At 42.6% G+C, this 15,915-nt stretch overlaps 1 protein-coding gene across 3 annotated transcripts in view; it reads right to left on the reverse strand.

Moving 5' to 3' along the window:
* Zc3h7a (zinc finger CCCH-type containing 7A) overlaps window positions 1–15,915 on the reverse strand; it is a 42,441-nt gene that overhangs the window by 13,032 nt on the left and 13,494 nt on the right. For all 3 annotated transcript variants that reach the window (XM_075942045.1, XM_075942047.1, XM_075942046.1), the window contains exons 2-13: window positions 14,927–15,027; window positions 13,820–13,859; window positions 11,767–11,964; window positions 9,709–9,867; window positions 9,435–9,515; window positions 9,307–9,345; window positions 8,252–8,285; window positions 7,777–8,054; window positions 4,006–4,219; window positions 2,971–3,035; window positions 2,258–2,444; window positions 1,690–1,851 (exon numbers count right to left, since the gene is read on the reverse strand). In XM_075942045.1, coding sequence (XP_075798160.1) covers window positions 1,690–1,851; window positions 2,258–2,444; window positions 2,971–3,035; window positions 4,006–4,219; window positions 7,777–8,054; window positions 8,252–8,285; window positions 9,307–9,345; window positions 9,435–9,515; window positions 9,709–9,867; window positions 11,767–11,964; window positions 13,820–13,859; window positions 14,927–14,994 — 1,525 coding nt within the window. In that variant the 5' untranslated portion in view covers window positions 14,995–15,027. The remainder of the gene's footprint in view (window positions 1–1,689; window positions 1,852–2,257; window positions 2,445–2,970; window positions 3,036–4,005; window positions 4,220–7,776; window positions 8,055–8,251; window positions 8,286–9,306; window positions 9,346–9,434; window positions 9,516–9,708; window positions 9,868–11,766; window positions 11,965–13,819; window positions 13,860–14,926; window positions 15,028–15,915) is intronic.

Genomic DNA, 15,915 nt, shown 5'->3' on the forward strand with positions numbered 1-15,915 from the left:
AGAGTCAGAGACACCTGTTCCAGGGCCAACGAATGGCAAGCACAGTTACAACATCATTTGAACATCCCTAATAATTCAGAGAGCTTCAAGCAAGGACAGCCATCCCTATGAGCATGGGGTAAGATTCAGTCTCCAAGCAAAAATGTTTAACTGCGATGGGAGAAGACACTTCAATAGTCACACGTATATCCTATTAAGGTTAAAAACCATTTTGTGGGGAAAGTGGGACTTGAGAGGTAGCAGGTGAATATGACCAAAGCAGGTATTACATCTGTATGCAAATGTCATTTTGAATAACGAATAGTGCCTCTCTCTCTCTCTCTCTTTCTCTCTCTCTCTCTCTCTCTCTCTCTCTCTCTCTCTCACACACACACACACACACACACACACATTGGGGGGCTGGAGAGATGCCTCAGCAGTGAGGAACACTCACTGGCTGCTCTTCCAGAGGACCTGAGTCCAAATTCCCAACACCCACAGTGTGGTTCACAACCATCTATAGTGAGATCTGGCCTTCCTCTAGCATGCAGGCTGAACACTGTATACATAATAAATTTTAAAAAATCAGGCTGGGAAGATGGCTCAGCAGTTTAGAGCACTGGCTGCTCTTTCAGAGGACCCAGGTTCCATTCCCAGCCCCTACATGGTGGTTCACTACCCTCTATAACTGCAGGTCCAAGGGATAAAAATGCTCTTCTGGACTCCTCAGTCCCTGAACAAATATATATTCAGATGCACAGACATATACTCAGACAAAACACTTGTACACATAAAATTCATAAATAAAATAAAAACTACAAAAAAATAATAAAGCTGGGTGGTGGTGGTGCACACCTTTAATCCCAGTACTTGGGAGGCAGAGGCAGGAGGATCTTTGTGAGTTCAAGGTCAGCCTGGTCTATAAGAGCTAGTTCCAAGACAGGCAGCAAAGCTACAGAGAAACCCTGTCTCAAAAAACCAAAAATAGTTCGAGACCAGCCTGGACTACAGAGCTAGTTCCAGGACAGGCAGCAAAGCTACAGAGAAACCCTGTCTCAAAAAACCAAAAATAAATAAATGAATAAACAAATAAAATCATCTTAGTGGTTGTCTTTCTTTTTTCTTTCTTCTTTAGTGGCATTCAAAGCTCACTCAGACAAAGCTTAAACCAAAAGGAGAATGCAAACTCTCAGGAGCACTTTCAGAGCTCTATTCCAGGACTGTGGTTCTCAGAGGTGAAACTGGGGCCTCTACTTAAAACCATATCTAGGCCTTGTCTTCACAAACTACAACATATACTCAAAATGTTAAAACACACACACAAAACAAAACAAAAAAAGTAAAAATAGCAGAAAATATGAACTGATCGATTCAAAGTACTGTTTTTCTCCTAACCTAAGCATCTTTTTTTTTTGTCTTTTTTTTGGGGGGTGGGGGGTGGTTTGAGACAGGATTTCTCTGTAGCTATGGAGCCAGTCCTGGAACTTGCTCTCTAGACCAGGCTGTCCTGGAAAGCAGAGATCCGCCTGCCTCTGCCTCCTGAGTGCTAGGATTAAATGTGTGCACCACCACCGACTAAGCATTTTTAACAGGAAGTACCGACACAAAAGGAGTCAAGAGTTACAGGAAAACGCCTGGTGGTCAGCACAGAGACTTGCCAAAAGTTGATTAGTCATATAACATACACAATTAAGTAATTACAATAAATACCTTTACATATATAATACGGTCCTTCATAATTTGTTTTTGTTGGTCTTGGACGTATTTTTTTCCATGATTTATCTTCAGCATTTTTTCTCCTACCAATTAAAATATCTTTCTTACATTTATGATCAAGATTAGCATGGTAAGTGAAATCCATTAACTTAGGACCTGAAAAAGACATAAAAAAAGATTGCTCATAGACAGAACAAACACCTTTTAATTTTATAGGCAGTTTATAAGCAGCCATGAACAGTGGACACTGACTACACAGGCCCCAAATCTAAGGGCAGGCTGCTTGAGTAGACTTGTACCTTTGTCACCAAGTACATACAGTGTTCTACTCAAAAGCAGCCTTGTTAAGGCACCTTACTGAGGGAAATGATCCAGATAAGAATTCTAATCGCTCATAAACTAAAAGAAGGCAACAATTTAAATCACTTTTGGACCAGATGCTGCTTGTTTCTTTCCTTGCTGATTCCTAACATTTTGAGTAGAGAGCCGCCAGAGCCAAGGCTGCTTCCACCAGTAACAGCTCCATAACTTGCATCCTGCTGCCCACTAGTTCGGTGCTGACCTGATTTTACGAAGCAGGTCTGGCAAGCTTGTCTCAGCTCGTGGGTTCCTTCAAGGGGGTGCCTAGGAGTCCCTGATGAAAATGGCTTAGCAATCACACTTCCGAACAAGTTTCCATAGTCATTTCTAGGCTGATTTGCAATTCCCAGGAAATTTTCAGAGGGAAACAAACTGCCTGGTCCATTCATCTGCAAAAAGAGTAAGAAAACAAAAAAACAAAACAAAACAAAACAAAACAGGCAACATATATTGTACTATCACTAAAGAAAGAACTGAACTCCTGTGGGGGTAGGACGAGGCTGGTGCCATTCCATTCCCGTGTGCTTCTCTATGACAAATTGCCAGTTTCTGTGTTTTGCTCTTTGGACTCTGGGCCCCCCTAGTAATATCCTCTACGGGCTGTGACTAGGACACGATTGGTCTGCTTCCATGGGACACACATCTTACACACTCCGCTCTCCTGTCTCCTTGCTGTTAGGCTACACTAAGTAAAGCTTGCACTATCTGTAATGGTGATTATTTTGTACTGACAGACCCAGTCGCACACTCAAACATTTATTACTGGATCTTCTGAATGAGTTTTATAACACGATTCCCCACAGCACACAAAAAATTCAAGGGAGACTTTCACTTTCATTCATATAATTCAGTTACTTAAGCACAGGCCTACGTTCAATTTAAGCGACGTATTCACAAAAGAGGAAGTGAACTTACAAGGAAAAGGGAGGATTTACTGTTGTTAAGCGTTGTTCCCTCTCTAGCAGTTGAGGTGGACAGATCTAAAATAATAAAAAGACTTCAACAGACCTTTTCACTCTACATGGAATCAGCACACAAGGGCTCTGTAGCTGACTGCCTATGGCTTCCCGCAGCTTTCCCATCCCAATCCTATGAGCTTTCTTACTCACTACTGACAAACTGTAGAATCTTCCTTCCAGAGCCAGGGGCATAAATAACCCTTAGCCATTATTGGAGAAATTAACTAAGGCAGGGCCTACTGAGTAGGATTAAGATCTACATTCCCGCTGACAATGAGAGCACAAGGCTCAGGGCTGTCTCATCTCATAGTCTGCCATTCAGTACGCCCTCTGCCATTCTGCATCCCATGGTTCTCAATCTCTCCACTGTAAATATCTGAAACAGAAACTTTTATCCTTTAACTATTTAACAATAGCTTCAAAAACTATGAAGACTTTCCTCACTATTTATAGTATGAAGTACAGGCCCTGAATTGTAGGCCCTGGATTCCATCTCTAGCACCCCAGAAAAAACAAAAGAAAACTAACAACAACAAAATACCCCAAACCAAGGACTCAGCCTAGTACTGACCAAACTAAGACCTCAGTACTCCATGATAAAATGAGGGTATAGGTTGCTGAACTCAACAGAATTCTAAACCCAGATGTGAAGCTAGTTTTAATGTTTTCCCACTTCACATCCTTTAAAATGGGACAGACTTTTACTGCAGAATACATTTCAAGACATTTACCCAAAACAATGAACACCAGTTTAGCCAATCATACAGCCTAAAACCAGTGCTGCGTCCCAGCCTACGTCATGCCCTTGCCTCTGACTCTGGGAATGTCAGTTACGTGAAGCCAAGTGCAGACCTAAGGGCTCCCTCTTTAGAGTTTAGTCACAGTGAGAACAATTCAAGAAACTGCCACCTAATGCTTTACAAAATTGCCATATACAGTTTCATTTTAGAAAACTGACTGTAATTGTTTATAATTTAGGAGAAAGTCTTACCTCGCTTGGACTCAGTCACTGAAAATGAATTTAAAGAAGAACAGAAGAAATCTTCCAAGGTCGAGGCCGGAGGTGGATACAACTCTGCAAAGGAGGGCAGAGGAGCATACCTTGCACCAATGGGCAAGGTTCCAAGCAGAGATGTTGATGCTCTGAAGGGCAAGCTAGGAGCCACACTGGCTGTTGGGAGGGACCCTCTGCCCAGGGTGGAAGGCTGAAGAGAAGAAATGAAGAGATTCATGAACCTCTCTCATTGGCTTAGCTTCCTGGTTTTAGCACAAGAAGGGCTGTGCTGCACAACGCGGGCTTGCATCCAAATGGAAATGGAAGGAAGTCCAAGACAGCAGTCTTAGAGCAGCTCTGTACAAACACCACAGCAGGATGGACTGAATCCTCTAAAATCCAGTTCACAACTAAAAGACTGAGTCTTGGTGGAGACTTTTTTTTCTGGTTTGTTTGTTTGTTTGTTTTGAGACAGGCTGTGGTATAACAGTCCTGGCTGTCCTGGAACTTGCTTTGTAGACCAGGCTGGCCTCAAACTCACTATGTTACCATAGATGACCTTGACTCCCAAATGGTAGGATTACAGGTGTGTGTCACCATGCAGTGCTGAGGATGTAACCCAGGCCTTCATATATGCTAGCAAGTCATGAACTACACTCTTAGCCCTGAACTCACATATTTATTTATTTTATATTTATTTTTAAACTTTTCAAAATTTGCTTAAAAAGGGGGATGGGGCAGCAAGATGGCTCAGAAGTTAAGGCACTTGATGTCAATGCAAACATCATGAGTTTGATTCCAGGACTCTCATGGTGGAAGAGAAGGCCCAACTCTTGCAAGCTGTCCTCTCACCTCCCCCACTCCCCCACACATGTGCACAAATGAGTGTAAAAAGACAGAAATTATGTGTGTGGTATATGCATGTGTGGCATGTGTGGAGACCAGGCTGATATTAGAAAGTCCTCAACTGCCTTACCTTATTCTGAGACAGGGCATCTTCTTTAAGGCAAGAGCTCGTTATTTCAGCTAGGCTGGCTGGCAAGCAAGTCCCTGCACTCCCTAGCTCCAGGTTACAGCAGGCACTACCATGCCTACCTTTCAAGTGTGTGCCGCCAGGCATCCTAACTCCGATCCTCAAGCTTGCACAGCAAGTACTTTACCCAATGAGTAAACTTAAAAAAAAAAATTTTTTTTTAAAAGAGATTATGTATTTATATGTGTGAATGTTTTGCCTGCCAGAAGAGTTATCAGGTCTTTTGAACTGGAGGTACAGGCATTTGTGAGCCACCATGTGGGTGCTAGGAAACAAGCCTGGGTCCTCTGAAAGAGCAGTGAGTAATCTTAACTGCTGAGCTATCTCTCAGGCCCTAAGTTTAATGTTTTTAAGGGAAGTAACTTGTATGTATGTATGCATCTGTGTCTCTGTGTGTGTGTGTGTGTGTGTGTGTGTGTGTGTGTGTGTGTGTGTGTGTGTGTGCAGTATCTGCAGAGGCCAGGAAGGGCAACAGATGCCCTAGAATTGATGTTATAAACAGCTGTGAGCTGTCATGTGGGTGCTAGGACTCCTAGGACTCAAACCTGGGTCCATGACTCCAGGTCGTGTGTGTGTGTGTGTGTACACATATATACACCCAAATATGTATGTGTGCTACTATGTACATATCACCTGATACACACACACACTGAGCGAGTGAGTGAGTGAGTGAGTGAGTGAGTGAGTGAGTGAGTGAGTGAGTGAGTGAGTTTTGAGGAAGGGTCACATTATGTATGCCTAGCTGGACTGGAACTACTGATATAGACCAGGTTAGCCTGAAACTCACAGAGATCTTCCTGCTTCTCCCTCACAAGTGTTGGGATTAAAAGCATGTGTTACCATGCCTGGCAAAGATTCATCTTTTTAATTGTGTGTGTATGTGGGAGGGGAGGCAGGAGGGGGGTCCTGAATATAAACATGAAGCCAGAACTCAAAGCTCAACCTTAGGTGTCATTCCTGAGGCTCTCCCTACCTTGAGGCTATGCTAGCTGGCCAATGAGTCCCTATCTGCTGTGTCCACTTCTGCAGCTCTAGGATTAGAGCCTTTTTATACTGGCACTGGGATCAAACTTGGGTCCTTATGCTTTTACGGCAAACACTTTGCTCACTGAGCCATCTCCTGAGCTCTAACGCCTATTCTCTATCAGAGTGTAAGGCTAACCTTTGCACTCCAGAAACACTCATCAGCTTCTAAACAGCACACTCCTTTCTTTTATTTCAGCAATAACCATGCTATCCAGTTATCTGTTATCTCCTCAGAAGAAGCGAAGAAAATGTCAAGGTAAGAAAGTCAAAGTGAATCCTAGAAGCAATACAAATTATCTACCACACTGCCTTATACTTTAAACAGGAGGAACTATGTCCTTGAGAAGAGAAAGTAGGGTTGAGGAGATGGTTTAGAGGATAAAGTGCTTGCCTTGTAAGCATGAGGACATGAGTTCAATGCCTGGAACCGCTGTTAAAAGTATAAAAATAGCTGGGTGGTGGCAGTGCATGCCTTTAATCCCAGCATTCATGAGGCAAAGACAGGTGGATTTCTGTGAATTCGAGGCCAGCCTGGACTACAGAGTGAGTTCCAGGACAGGCTCAAAAAGCTACAGAGAAACCCTGTCTCAAAAACAACAACAAAAGTATAAAAAATAAATGAAAATTTTAAAAGAAAGAAGAAACTAAACCAAGCAGGAGAGATGGCTCAGCAGTTAAGATCACTTCTCTTCCAAAGACCTGAGTTCTGTTTCCAACACCCATATGGGGTGGCTTACAATTGCCTGTAACAACTCCACAGGATCTGATACCCTCTTCTGATTTCCACAGGTGATGTAGGTGGGTCTTCTATCTGTCTGTTGCTTTCATTGGTTAATTAATAAAGAAAACTGCTTGGCCTGATATGTCAGAACATAGGTAGGCAGGGAGACAGAACAGAATTGTGGGAGGAAGAAAGGAGAGACAGGAAGACGCCATGATTCTCCGACCGGAGATGGATGTAGGTTAGAATCTTCCCAGTAAGCCATCACCTCATGGTGCTACACACATTATTAAAAGTGGGTTAATTAAGCTGGACGATGGTGACGCAGGCTTTTAATCCCAGCACTTGGGAGGCAGAGGCAGGCGGATCTCTGTGAGTTCGAGACCAGCCTGGTCTACAGAGCTAGTTCCAGGACAGGCTCCAAAGCCGCAGAGAAACCCTGTCTGGAAAAACCAAAACCAAAAAAAAAAAAAAAAAAAAAAAAAAAAAGGGTTAATTAAGATGTGAGAGTTAGGAGCTGGAGAGATGGCTCAGAGATTAAGAGCATTGCCTGCTCTTCCAAAGGTCCTGAGTTCAATTCCCAGCAACCACATGGTGGCTCACAACCATCTGTAATGAAATCTTCTGCCCTCTTCTGGCCTGCAGACATGCACACAGACAGAATATTGTATACATAATAAATAAATAAAATATTTAAAAAAAAAAAAAAAGATGTGAGAGTTAGCCAAGAAGAGGCTAGATATAATGGGCCAACCAGTGTTTAAATGAATACAATTTGTGTGTTGTTATTTCGGGTGTTTACTTTAGCTAGCCGTGTGGGAGCCGGGCGGGAACGCAGTCCGCCGCTCCTTCTACACATAGGAACAGGTTTCCACATGTCACAAACACCTCTCACATGTACATATGCGCACATGCGTGCACACATACACACCACCACCCACACTTTTTAAAAAGGGAATTAAATAGGAAACTAAACAGTGAAACTCACCATGAAAGCATCATTTGTTTCTGGGGCAGAATCAAGGAGATCGTCTATGTCATCCCCAAGGATAATGTCTCCATCATCTACAAAGGTGTCTGGTGGCATAAAGGCGTACTTCCCTCCATTTGCAAACACTGTGGATGGCAGTGGGCTCTCATCCACTTGCAAAACAGAAGTGCCAGGCATAACAGGAACTGAGGCCAGCTCACTCCCAATGTCATGAGGAAAACTGGACATAGGAAGGGAGACAACTGGAAGTGCTTCTTGCCTTGGGGTTAATAAATCTGCAATATACATAGAAATTTACTCACTCCAAGCCACTGTATTTACAAAACAGGAGTGCTAATGGCCAATAACAGAAGGTATGAAGGCTAGGTGAAAATATGAACGCAGTCAGTCTCGCTTTCATCCCACAGCAACCTCACTTGACAATACTATATAATAAACACACTCTAGACCTGGCAAACTGGCGAAAACATACCTGGCTCAATGTCTTCCACAGAATAGTTCACAGCCTGGAAATTAAACCAATAATGATCATGTTTTCAGGATTCTAAACTCTGAAACAGTCAGTAAAACTCATCTTAGAAGACTGATATAAATTTGCAAAGACATTTGACTAAGATATGAGAAATCAAAAGAACATTCAAACCACTTATCTCCTACTCTTTTTGTTATTTTGAGACAGGATCTCATTATGTAGTTCTGGTTGGCCTAGAACTCACAGAGATCCAGCTGCCTCTGCCTCCCAAATGCTGGGATTAAAAGGTGTGCACCACCATGCCTTGCTTCTTCTCTTGAAACAATCTCTTGTAGCCCAGGATGGCCTCAATCTCAGGATATAGCTAAGGATGACCTTGAATTTCCAGTCCTCCTGCCTCCCTATCTGGGATTACCAGGCATCATCAGACCTTCCAGTCCCCCTGCCTCCCTATCTAGGATTATCAGGCATCATCAGACCTTCTGGTCCCCCTACCTCCGTATCTGGGATTATCAGGCATCATCAGACCTTCTGGTCCCCCTACCTCCGTATCTGGGATTACCAGGCATCATCAGGTAGGGCTTTGTTTTCTTTTGAAGACAGATCTGTGTTGTCCCTGCTCACCTTACACTCTTGGGATCGCAAGACATGCATTTCTCAAAAGGATATTTAGATGGGAACAGGGACTAATCCAATCACTCCTGTCTTTTTTTGTGTGGCTAATTTCTTGTTTAAATTCCAATGTCTCTCAAAACTAGTATCTGGCTTTGATCTATGATTTTCAAAGAAAACTGAGCATCTGTTCACATCCTGTCACATGCTCCAGTGGCCTGTGGGAAACCTGGCTCAGATTAAAGTACAGTACTTGAATTGTTTTGTTCTCAAAAGTGACAGGAAGAAAAAAAAATAAAATAAATAAAAAAGTGACAGGAAGCCATGGCCAGTTTCATGTCCGAGGCATCAAAACTACATTAAAACTACAAAAAGCACAGTTGCTAAGTCTGCCAGCCCTTCTTCTCTCAGACGCATGATTCTTGTATAGATAATAACCCTACCTTGGTAGCCCCATCTCCTGGAACTGGCTTCAGAGAGAGCTGAAATAAAATGAAAATGCAATTTCAAAACAGAACCGACTCAAGATTATACAACAAAATGAAAAAGCCCTGAGAGAAGTTTGACTTACCTCAGCTCTAACATATGCTTTCCTTATTTTAAATCCCAATTTCTGAGCTAATTCTTGAGTTAGTTTTATTACATGTTCATCCTAAAAGAAAGCCAACATTCATGAATGTATCTGCAGTGAAACAATCAAACAGGGTGGTGACGTTTCCCAGCTAGACTCAACTGGAGCAGGCTGACGGCTGCAGGAAGTCCTGATTCTTTCACTTGCCATTTCTCCACGCGAGAGCAGTAAAATATTTGATGCAAACAAGTGAGCTGAAGAGTCCATTACATACCTGAGGCACTGCTAAGGAGCACTTTGCTACAGCATCATAGGCCTCTTTGTAGCGCCCTAAGTCACTCAAAGCCTTAGATTTCCGATACAGAGCCTTGCAGTTACTGGAATTAATGCTGAGGACAGCATTACAATCTTCCAAAACTTTATCATGGAAACCCTGGTGGGAAAGGCCGAAAGAGAAAGCCAGAGTCACACAATTAATACCTCACTCTGATGCCTGTTTCAGACATGAAAACAAATACGTGACCACATTCTATGACTCTCAACTTAAATTCAAAGTTCACAATGTTATTTTTCATTTCCGTCATTTTGTTAGGATGTTCCACATACATAAAAGTGGGAAATTATCATGAATATCTATGTACTTCCTATCCTGTATCAGACAAATATGAGTACTTAGTCAGAGAGCCCTATGTCTCCAAGGAAGAAAGCTTCTGGAACATGGCTGGTACCCCAGTGTCATAATCTACCCGATTTCCTCTCATTATCAGCACTGCTTTTTAAATCCATTAAAGATGTGAAATGTGGAGGCTGGGGAGATGGATCGCAGCTAAGAGTACTGGCACCCTTCCAGAAGACTCAGGTTCAATTCCCAATGTCCACATGGAGGCTCACAACACCCTCCTCTGGCTGCACAGGCACCAGGCAAACATGGCAGTGCACAAACACAGGCAAAACACTCAAACACATATACACATGGTACACGTACATGCATGCTGGTAAAAGGTAAAACAAAATAAATAAATCTAAAAAATACATTTTTAAAGTCATGTGAGGGGTTAGTGAGATGGCTCACCAGGTAACCCTGATAACCCAAAACTGCCTCTGATTGCTACGCTCTCATTCTCTCTGCTCTATAATAAATAAATAAAGTGGGTAACTACAGTAATGATAGTATGATATGTATGTATATAAAATGTGTATACGTATACACATACATTTTTTTGTTTGTTTTTTTTTTAGGCAAGGTTTTACTGTGTAACCCTGGCTGGCCTCAAACTCAGAGATCCACCTGCCTCTTCCTCCCAAATACTGGGATTACAGCTGTGCGCCACCACTGCTCAGCAGTGTGCTTAGAAAGAGGCTGGGGGGAGCTCAACGATGGAGTGCTTGCCTCAGCCCTGTAAGGAATAAAACAAAACTTCTTATTTAAAAAAAAGGAGGGGGGGATAGAGAGATGGCTCAGTGGTTAAGAGCACTGACTGCTCTTCCAGAGGTCCTCAGCTCAATTCCCAGCACCCACACAGTGGCTCACAACCATCTATAGTGGGATCTGATGCCCTCTTCTGTCATAAAGGTGTACGTGCAGATAGAGCACTAATATACATAAAATAAATCTTAAAAAAAAAAACAGCAATAAAAATACTGCAAATTTATCTTGCAAGAGATTGTTCTTGGCTGGCACCTGGAAGTCCTCCAAGGCTACAGAAATACAGCAACTATTCTTTGTAAAAAGAAAATTAAAAAATAGAAGAAAAAAAGGGAGGGCTGGAGAGATGGCTCAGAGATTAAGAGCATTGTCTGCTCTTCCAAAGGTCCTGAGTTCAATTACCAGCAACCACATGGTGGCTCCCAACCATCTGTAATGAGATCTGGTGCCCTCTTCTGGCCTGCAAACATACACACAGACAGAATATTGTATACATAATAAATAAATAAATAAATAAATAAATAATTTTTAGAGGGGTTATAGAAAAAAAGGGATTGTCCATGCTTACACTAAAAACAGATGTTCTTTCTCTGATCTGAACACTGTATACTGCACACACATCACATACCACATGACACCCACAAACCTCCACTGCTGACATGTCAATTTTAAAAGTAAAATGTAAGTAGCTCTCAAATAGTTTATTAACCAGGAACATATTATAGAAAGCAACATTAGCCACCCATGAGCACACATGCACAGTGCAGCTCAGTGGTACATGCCTAGTACCATGCTATGGCCTTAAAAGCATAGGGGCTAGGCTCCACACCTAGTCCAGGTCAAAACTTAGGAAAATGGCCTCTTATTAATATATTACAGCACTGAAGAAAATGCTCTAGAACTCACCATATTAGAATAGCAGGCAATACGATTTATATGAAGTTTTTCAATGATTTCTTGAGGAATTAAAATTTCTTCAGACTTTGCATAATCAGCTATACTCAAAGCTTCCGAGTACTGACTCAGAGAGCTACTCCAATCACATTCCCGATAAGTATCATTTCCTTCATTAAAAAGATTTCTCACGAGAGCATGCAAATACACCTAAAAAGAGAAAATTACCTCTTGAAGCCAGAACAAGGTAAGACAGAAGTAAATATCATGTTTATGCCTAAAACTTCAGAGAGCACTGCTGTAGGAAAGCCTGTTGCTGCTGCCTTGCTAGGAAGTTCATCTTTCCTATTTCTGCAAGAGAAAATACACTCTCCCTATGAGAAAAAACAGGGTCAAAAATACTTGTTAAGTGTACTGTGTACATCTCTGATTCTGGGCAGGTAATAGACACTTGGCACAGTCCTCAGTCAAGAGAGTACAATTTACATTTATGGCTTCAAATCTGCTGTCATCCTCCTGCCTCTGCTTCTCAAGAGCTGAGATTACAGGTATGAGCCACCACACCCAGCTTTGCTTTAAGTCTTTGACTTTCTTTTAGAAGTCTTTCTGAGAAGGCAACAGTAATAAAGACTTTCATGTGCTGCTATGCAGCACACTAGGAAGCGTGTGCATGTAGGTATGCACACATGCACAGTACCCTTTAGTATTTTCATGTCTTTACCAAAACAGTCAAACCTTTCCACATTTTTAACACATCATTTACATTTCATGTTTAAAAACATTTTGTCACTTGTGGGGACTGGGAGGAGTAGTTTTATGCACGCGACTGTGAAAAAGAATTTGGGAGTCAGACCTCTCCTTCCACCATGTGGGACTCATTCAGGTCATTAGGCTTGGTGCCTGGCGCCTTCCCATGCTGAGCCATCTCTCTGGCCCTGTATTTATTCTTTTACAAGCTATTTCCTTAGATTGTTGCCTGATTTATGGGAAGGAGATAAGGCTAATAATTTGCTTACTAAGCGACTATAACTATTTTTCGATATGTACAAAAAAATGCCTTGGGCTGGAGAGTTGGCTCAGAGGTTAAGAGCATTGCCTGCTCTTCCAAAGGTCCTGAGTTCAATTCCCAGCAACCACATGGTAGCTCACAACCATCTGCAATGGGGTCTGGTGCCCTCTTCTGGCCTGCAGGCATACACATAGACAGAACATTGTATACATAATAAATAAATATTTAAAAAAAAATGCCTTGATATTCTAAGAGACCTTTTCTATCACAAGATCCTAATATGCACACATTTAAAATGCCTAGACTGTTAAGGAACAACCAGGCATCAAGGCCTGACGTGGTCTATGATGTGTCACACAACCTCTGTGGGCCCAGCTCCACATGCGGGAGAACAAAAGAATTTTCCAGGTATTTCGGCCAAAGACTTAAGACTTCCCTCATGAAAATAGGGAGGAAAAGAAGCTGAACACAGGAGGAGGAGGAATGTGGACACTTGCAGACACACATCCTCAGAGATGAGAAGCAATGGCCTTCTTCTCCCTGTGCTTAGCCAATTCAACCCAGCTCTTCCCTCCCATTCTCTAGACAACCCTCCTTCCGTGCCACTAAGACTTATCAAGATGAAAATGATGACACCCACATTCTCTGTTCAATTCCACCCCACGTGTAATTGATTAAATAGTATTGACAGAGGGTTCTAAATCCACACTTAACTCAGAATACACTAACACAGGAAAGAAAATATAGGACAACTGTCCCAAAAAGTCCCAAAGGCTGTTCTATATAGAAGAGATTGGCAAGCTTTTCCTATAAATGCCAAAAAGTGAGCATTTAAAGCACTGTGGGACACTTAAGTTCTGTCCTATGTCCCAAAGTGCCACAGAGAACACATAAACAAAGGGCTGCAGTTGCAGTATTCTGATAAAACTTTATTTGTGAAAGAGGGTAGCTGGTCAGGGCAGCTGTGACACAAGGCCAGAGTTTACTAAATCCTGCTGCAGATGTGATAATTCTTAGACTACTGTGACTATCCACAGCTCTTCCCAAAGTCATTACCGCATATTGCTCCTGGGTCCCTGGATATGACAGCGGAGACCTGAGAAGAAGAAACAAATCCATTGTAATTACCAAGATCTACTAGAAGTCTTGTTCATTTGTTCTGAGACAGTACCCCTGATGGACATGGAACTCACTGAAATCAGCCCATCTCTACATCCCACAGGCTGGGATTGCAAGAATGCTCCACCCTGACAGGCTCCCAGAAGTTACTCAGCCAGAAGTTATCTTAAACTGTGCTTTTTAGGGGCTGGAGAGATGCTCGGTAGTTAAAAGTATTTGCTGCTCTTGCAGAGGACCCTGATTTCAGTTCCCAATAACCATATGGCAGCTCAAAGATCCAATACTCTCTTCTGGCTTCTGAATGCAGAATTCCTATTACAAGTGCTAAGATATGTCTCCTCCCCAAAATGACCAGAGACCCTTCTGCCTGAACATGTCCCTGAACAAAAGCTGTCTGTCACTGGTGCTGTTCCCAACAGCCAAAGCCTTCTGTGCTGCGGATGTTAACTCCAGATGTTTAATTCGCCAGAATGCTTCTTATGGAAATACATTCCAATTCTTCATACTAATTTGGGGGAAGGGGCTGCAACATCAGGGCTGTAGCCCTAAAAATATAAAAATATTTTTAAAAAAGGTATAAGAATACCCAAAAGGGGGCGCCCGCCTTTAATCCCAGTACTTCAGAGGGAGGCAGATCTCCAAGTCCAAGGCCAGTGTGGTCTACAGAGAGTTGCAGGACAGCTAGGGCTACAGAGAAACCCTGTCTTGAAGAACAACAACAACAAAAATAATATCCAAAAAGAAAAGGGAAAAAAAGTGCTCAAATGAAAACGTCCTTTCCAACCCAACCTGAACACTGTGACAGTTGTAGTCTGTCAGGGATGGATTCACGCTTATAATCCAATACTTCTGAGACTGAAGCAGGAGGACTGCTAGGAGTTTGAGGTTTTCTTGGGCTACAGTGATTCTACTTCAAAACAGAACAACACAAGCCTGGAAAAACCCAAGAGATCTCTGATTTTCCACATGTGTGGACTTCATACATAGTACAAAGGTGGTCATCGGATAAACACAGCGGTGGGCCATGAAGTATCAAGTTCTTACTGGATGAACTGTAGACCTTCCTTAATATTGTGCTGTCTTTTTCTTCTCTCCTCGGACACACTGGACATGTTACCCGCACATCCACTTGCTAATTGAGCAATCTGCAAAGAAACAAGGCACAAAATTACTGTACCTGCCAGCAATTCTGCATTACCCACTAAACATCCAGAACTCTAAGCAGTCAGGAAGCAGAGGAAGGCAGATCTCTGTGAGTTCCAGGCCAGCCTGGTCTACAAAGGAGTTCTAGGATAGTCAAGGCTACACAAGAGAAACCTTGTTTTGCAAAAATAAAAAAACAAAAAAAATTCCATGACTCTAAACTCTCATTCAGACCACAAAACACACCCATCTCCATAATCCCTGGACACTAAGGAGCTGTCAGTCCCTTTTCTTTGGGGTCCCTCCAATGCGTCCACAGCATGCTATTTTCAGGCTGCTAAGGACATCCTGGATGTGCCTCCTAAATGTCTCCATTCAAAGGCATCTCCCTTCCTCACACAGGTTTTGTTTCTTCCCTGTCAACCCACATGCATGAGCTGCAACAAGAACAATCTCAGCCTTGTTTAACTTCTGGAAGATCTCCAGAAATGAAAACTTTACCTCCGCCCGCCTCAGATATCCTAGTAAGCAGAGCCCAAGCTTCTGAGTTAACTCCACCACAGTATGGACAGATCTCCACAGTGACTCATGCCACTGCTATCCATCCCTCTGACCAACCTTCACTGAGAAGTTCCCAGTAACTTAAACAGAACCTCTGAGAAGGGGGTAAAAGAACTGATCTTCTTCCAGGACTCTTCAATCCCTAGCATGCACAATGACAGTTCCTAGCCATCTGGGGCTCCAGTTCCAAGGACTCTAACACCTTTTTCTAAGCTCTTCTCAGGCACTACATGCATGTGGTACACAGGCATATATGAGCAAAACACCCACACACAGTTTTAAAACATGGATTCCCTCCCAGGCGGTACCTTTAATCCCAGCACTCGGGA

This window comes from Microtus pennsylvanicus, chromosome 11 (assembly GCF_037038515.1).
Source record: "Microtus pennsylvanicus isolate mMicPen1 chromosome 11, mMicPen1.hap1, whole genome shotgun sequence".
Lineage (NCBI taxonomy): Eukaryota > Metazoa > Chordata > Mammalia > Rodentia > Cricetidae > Microtus > Microtus pennsylvanicus.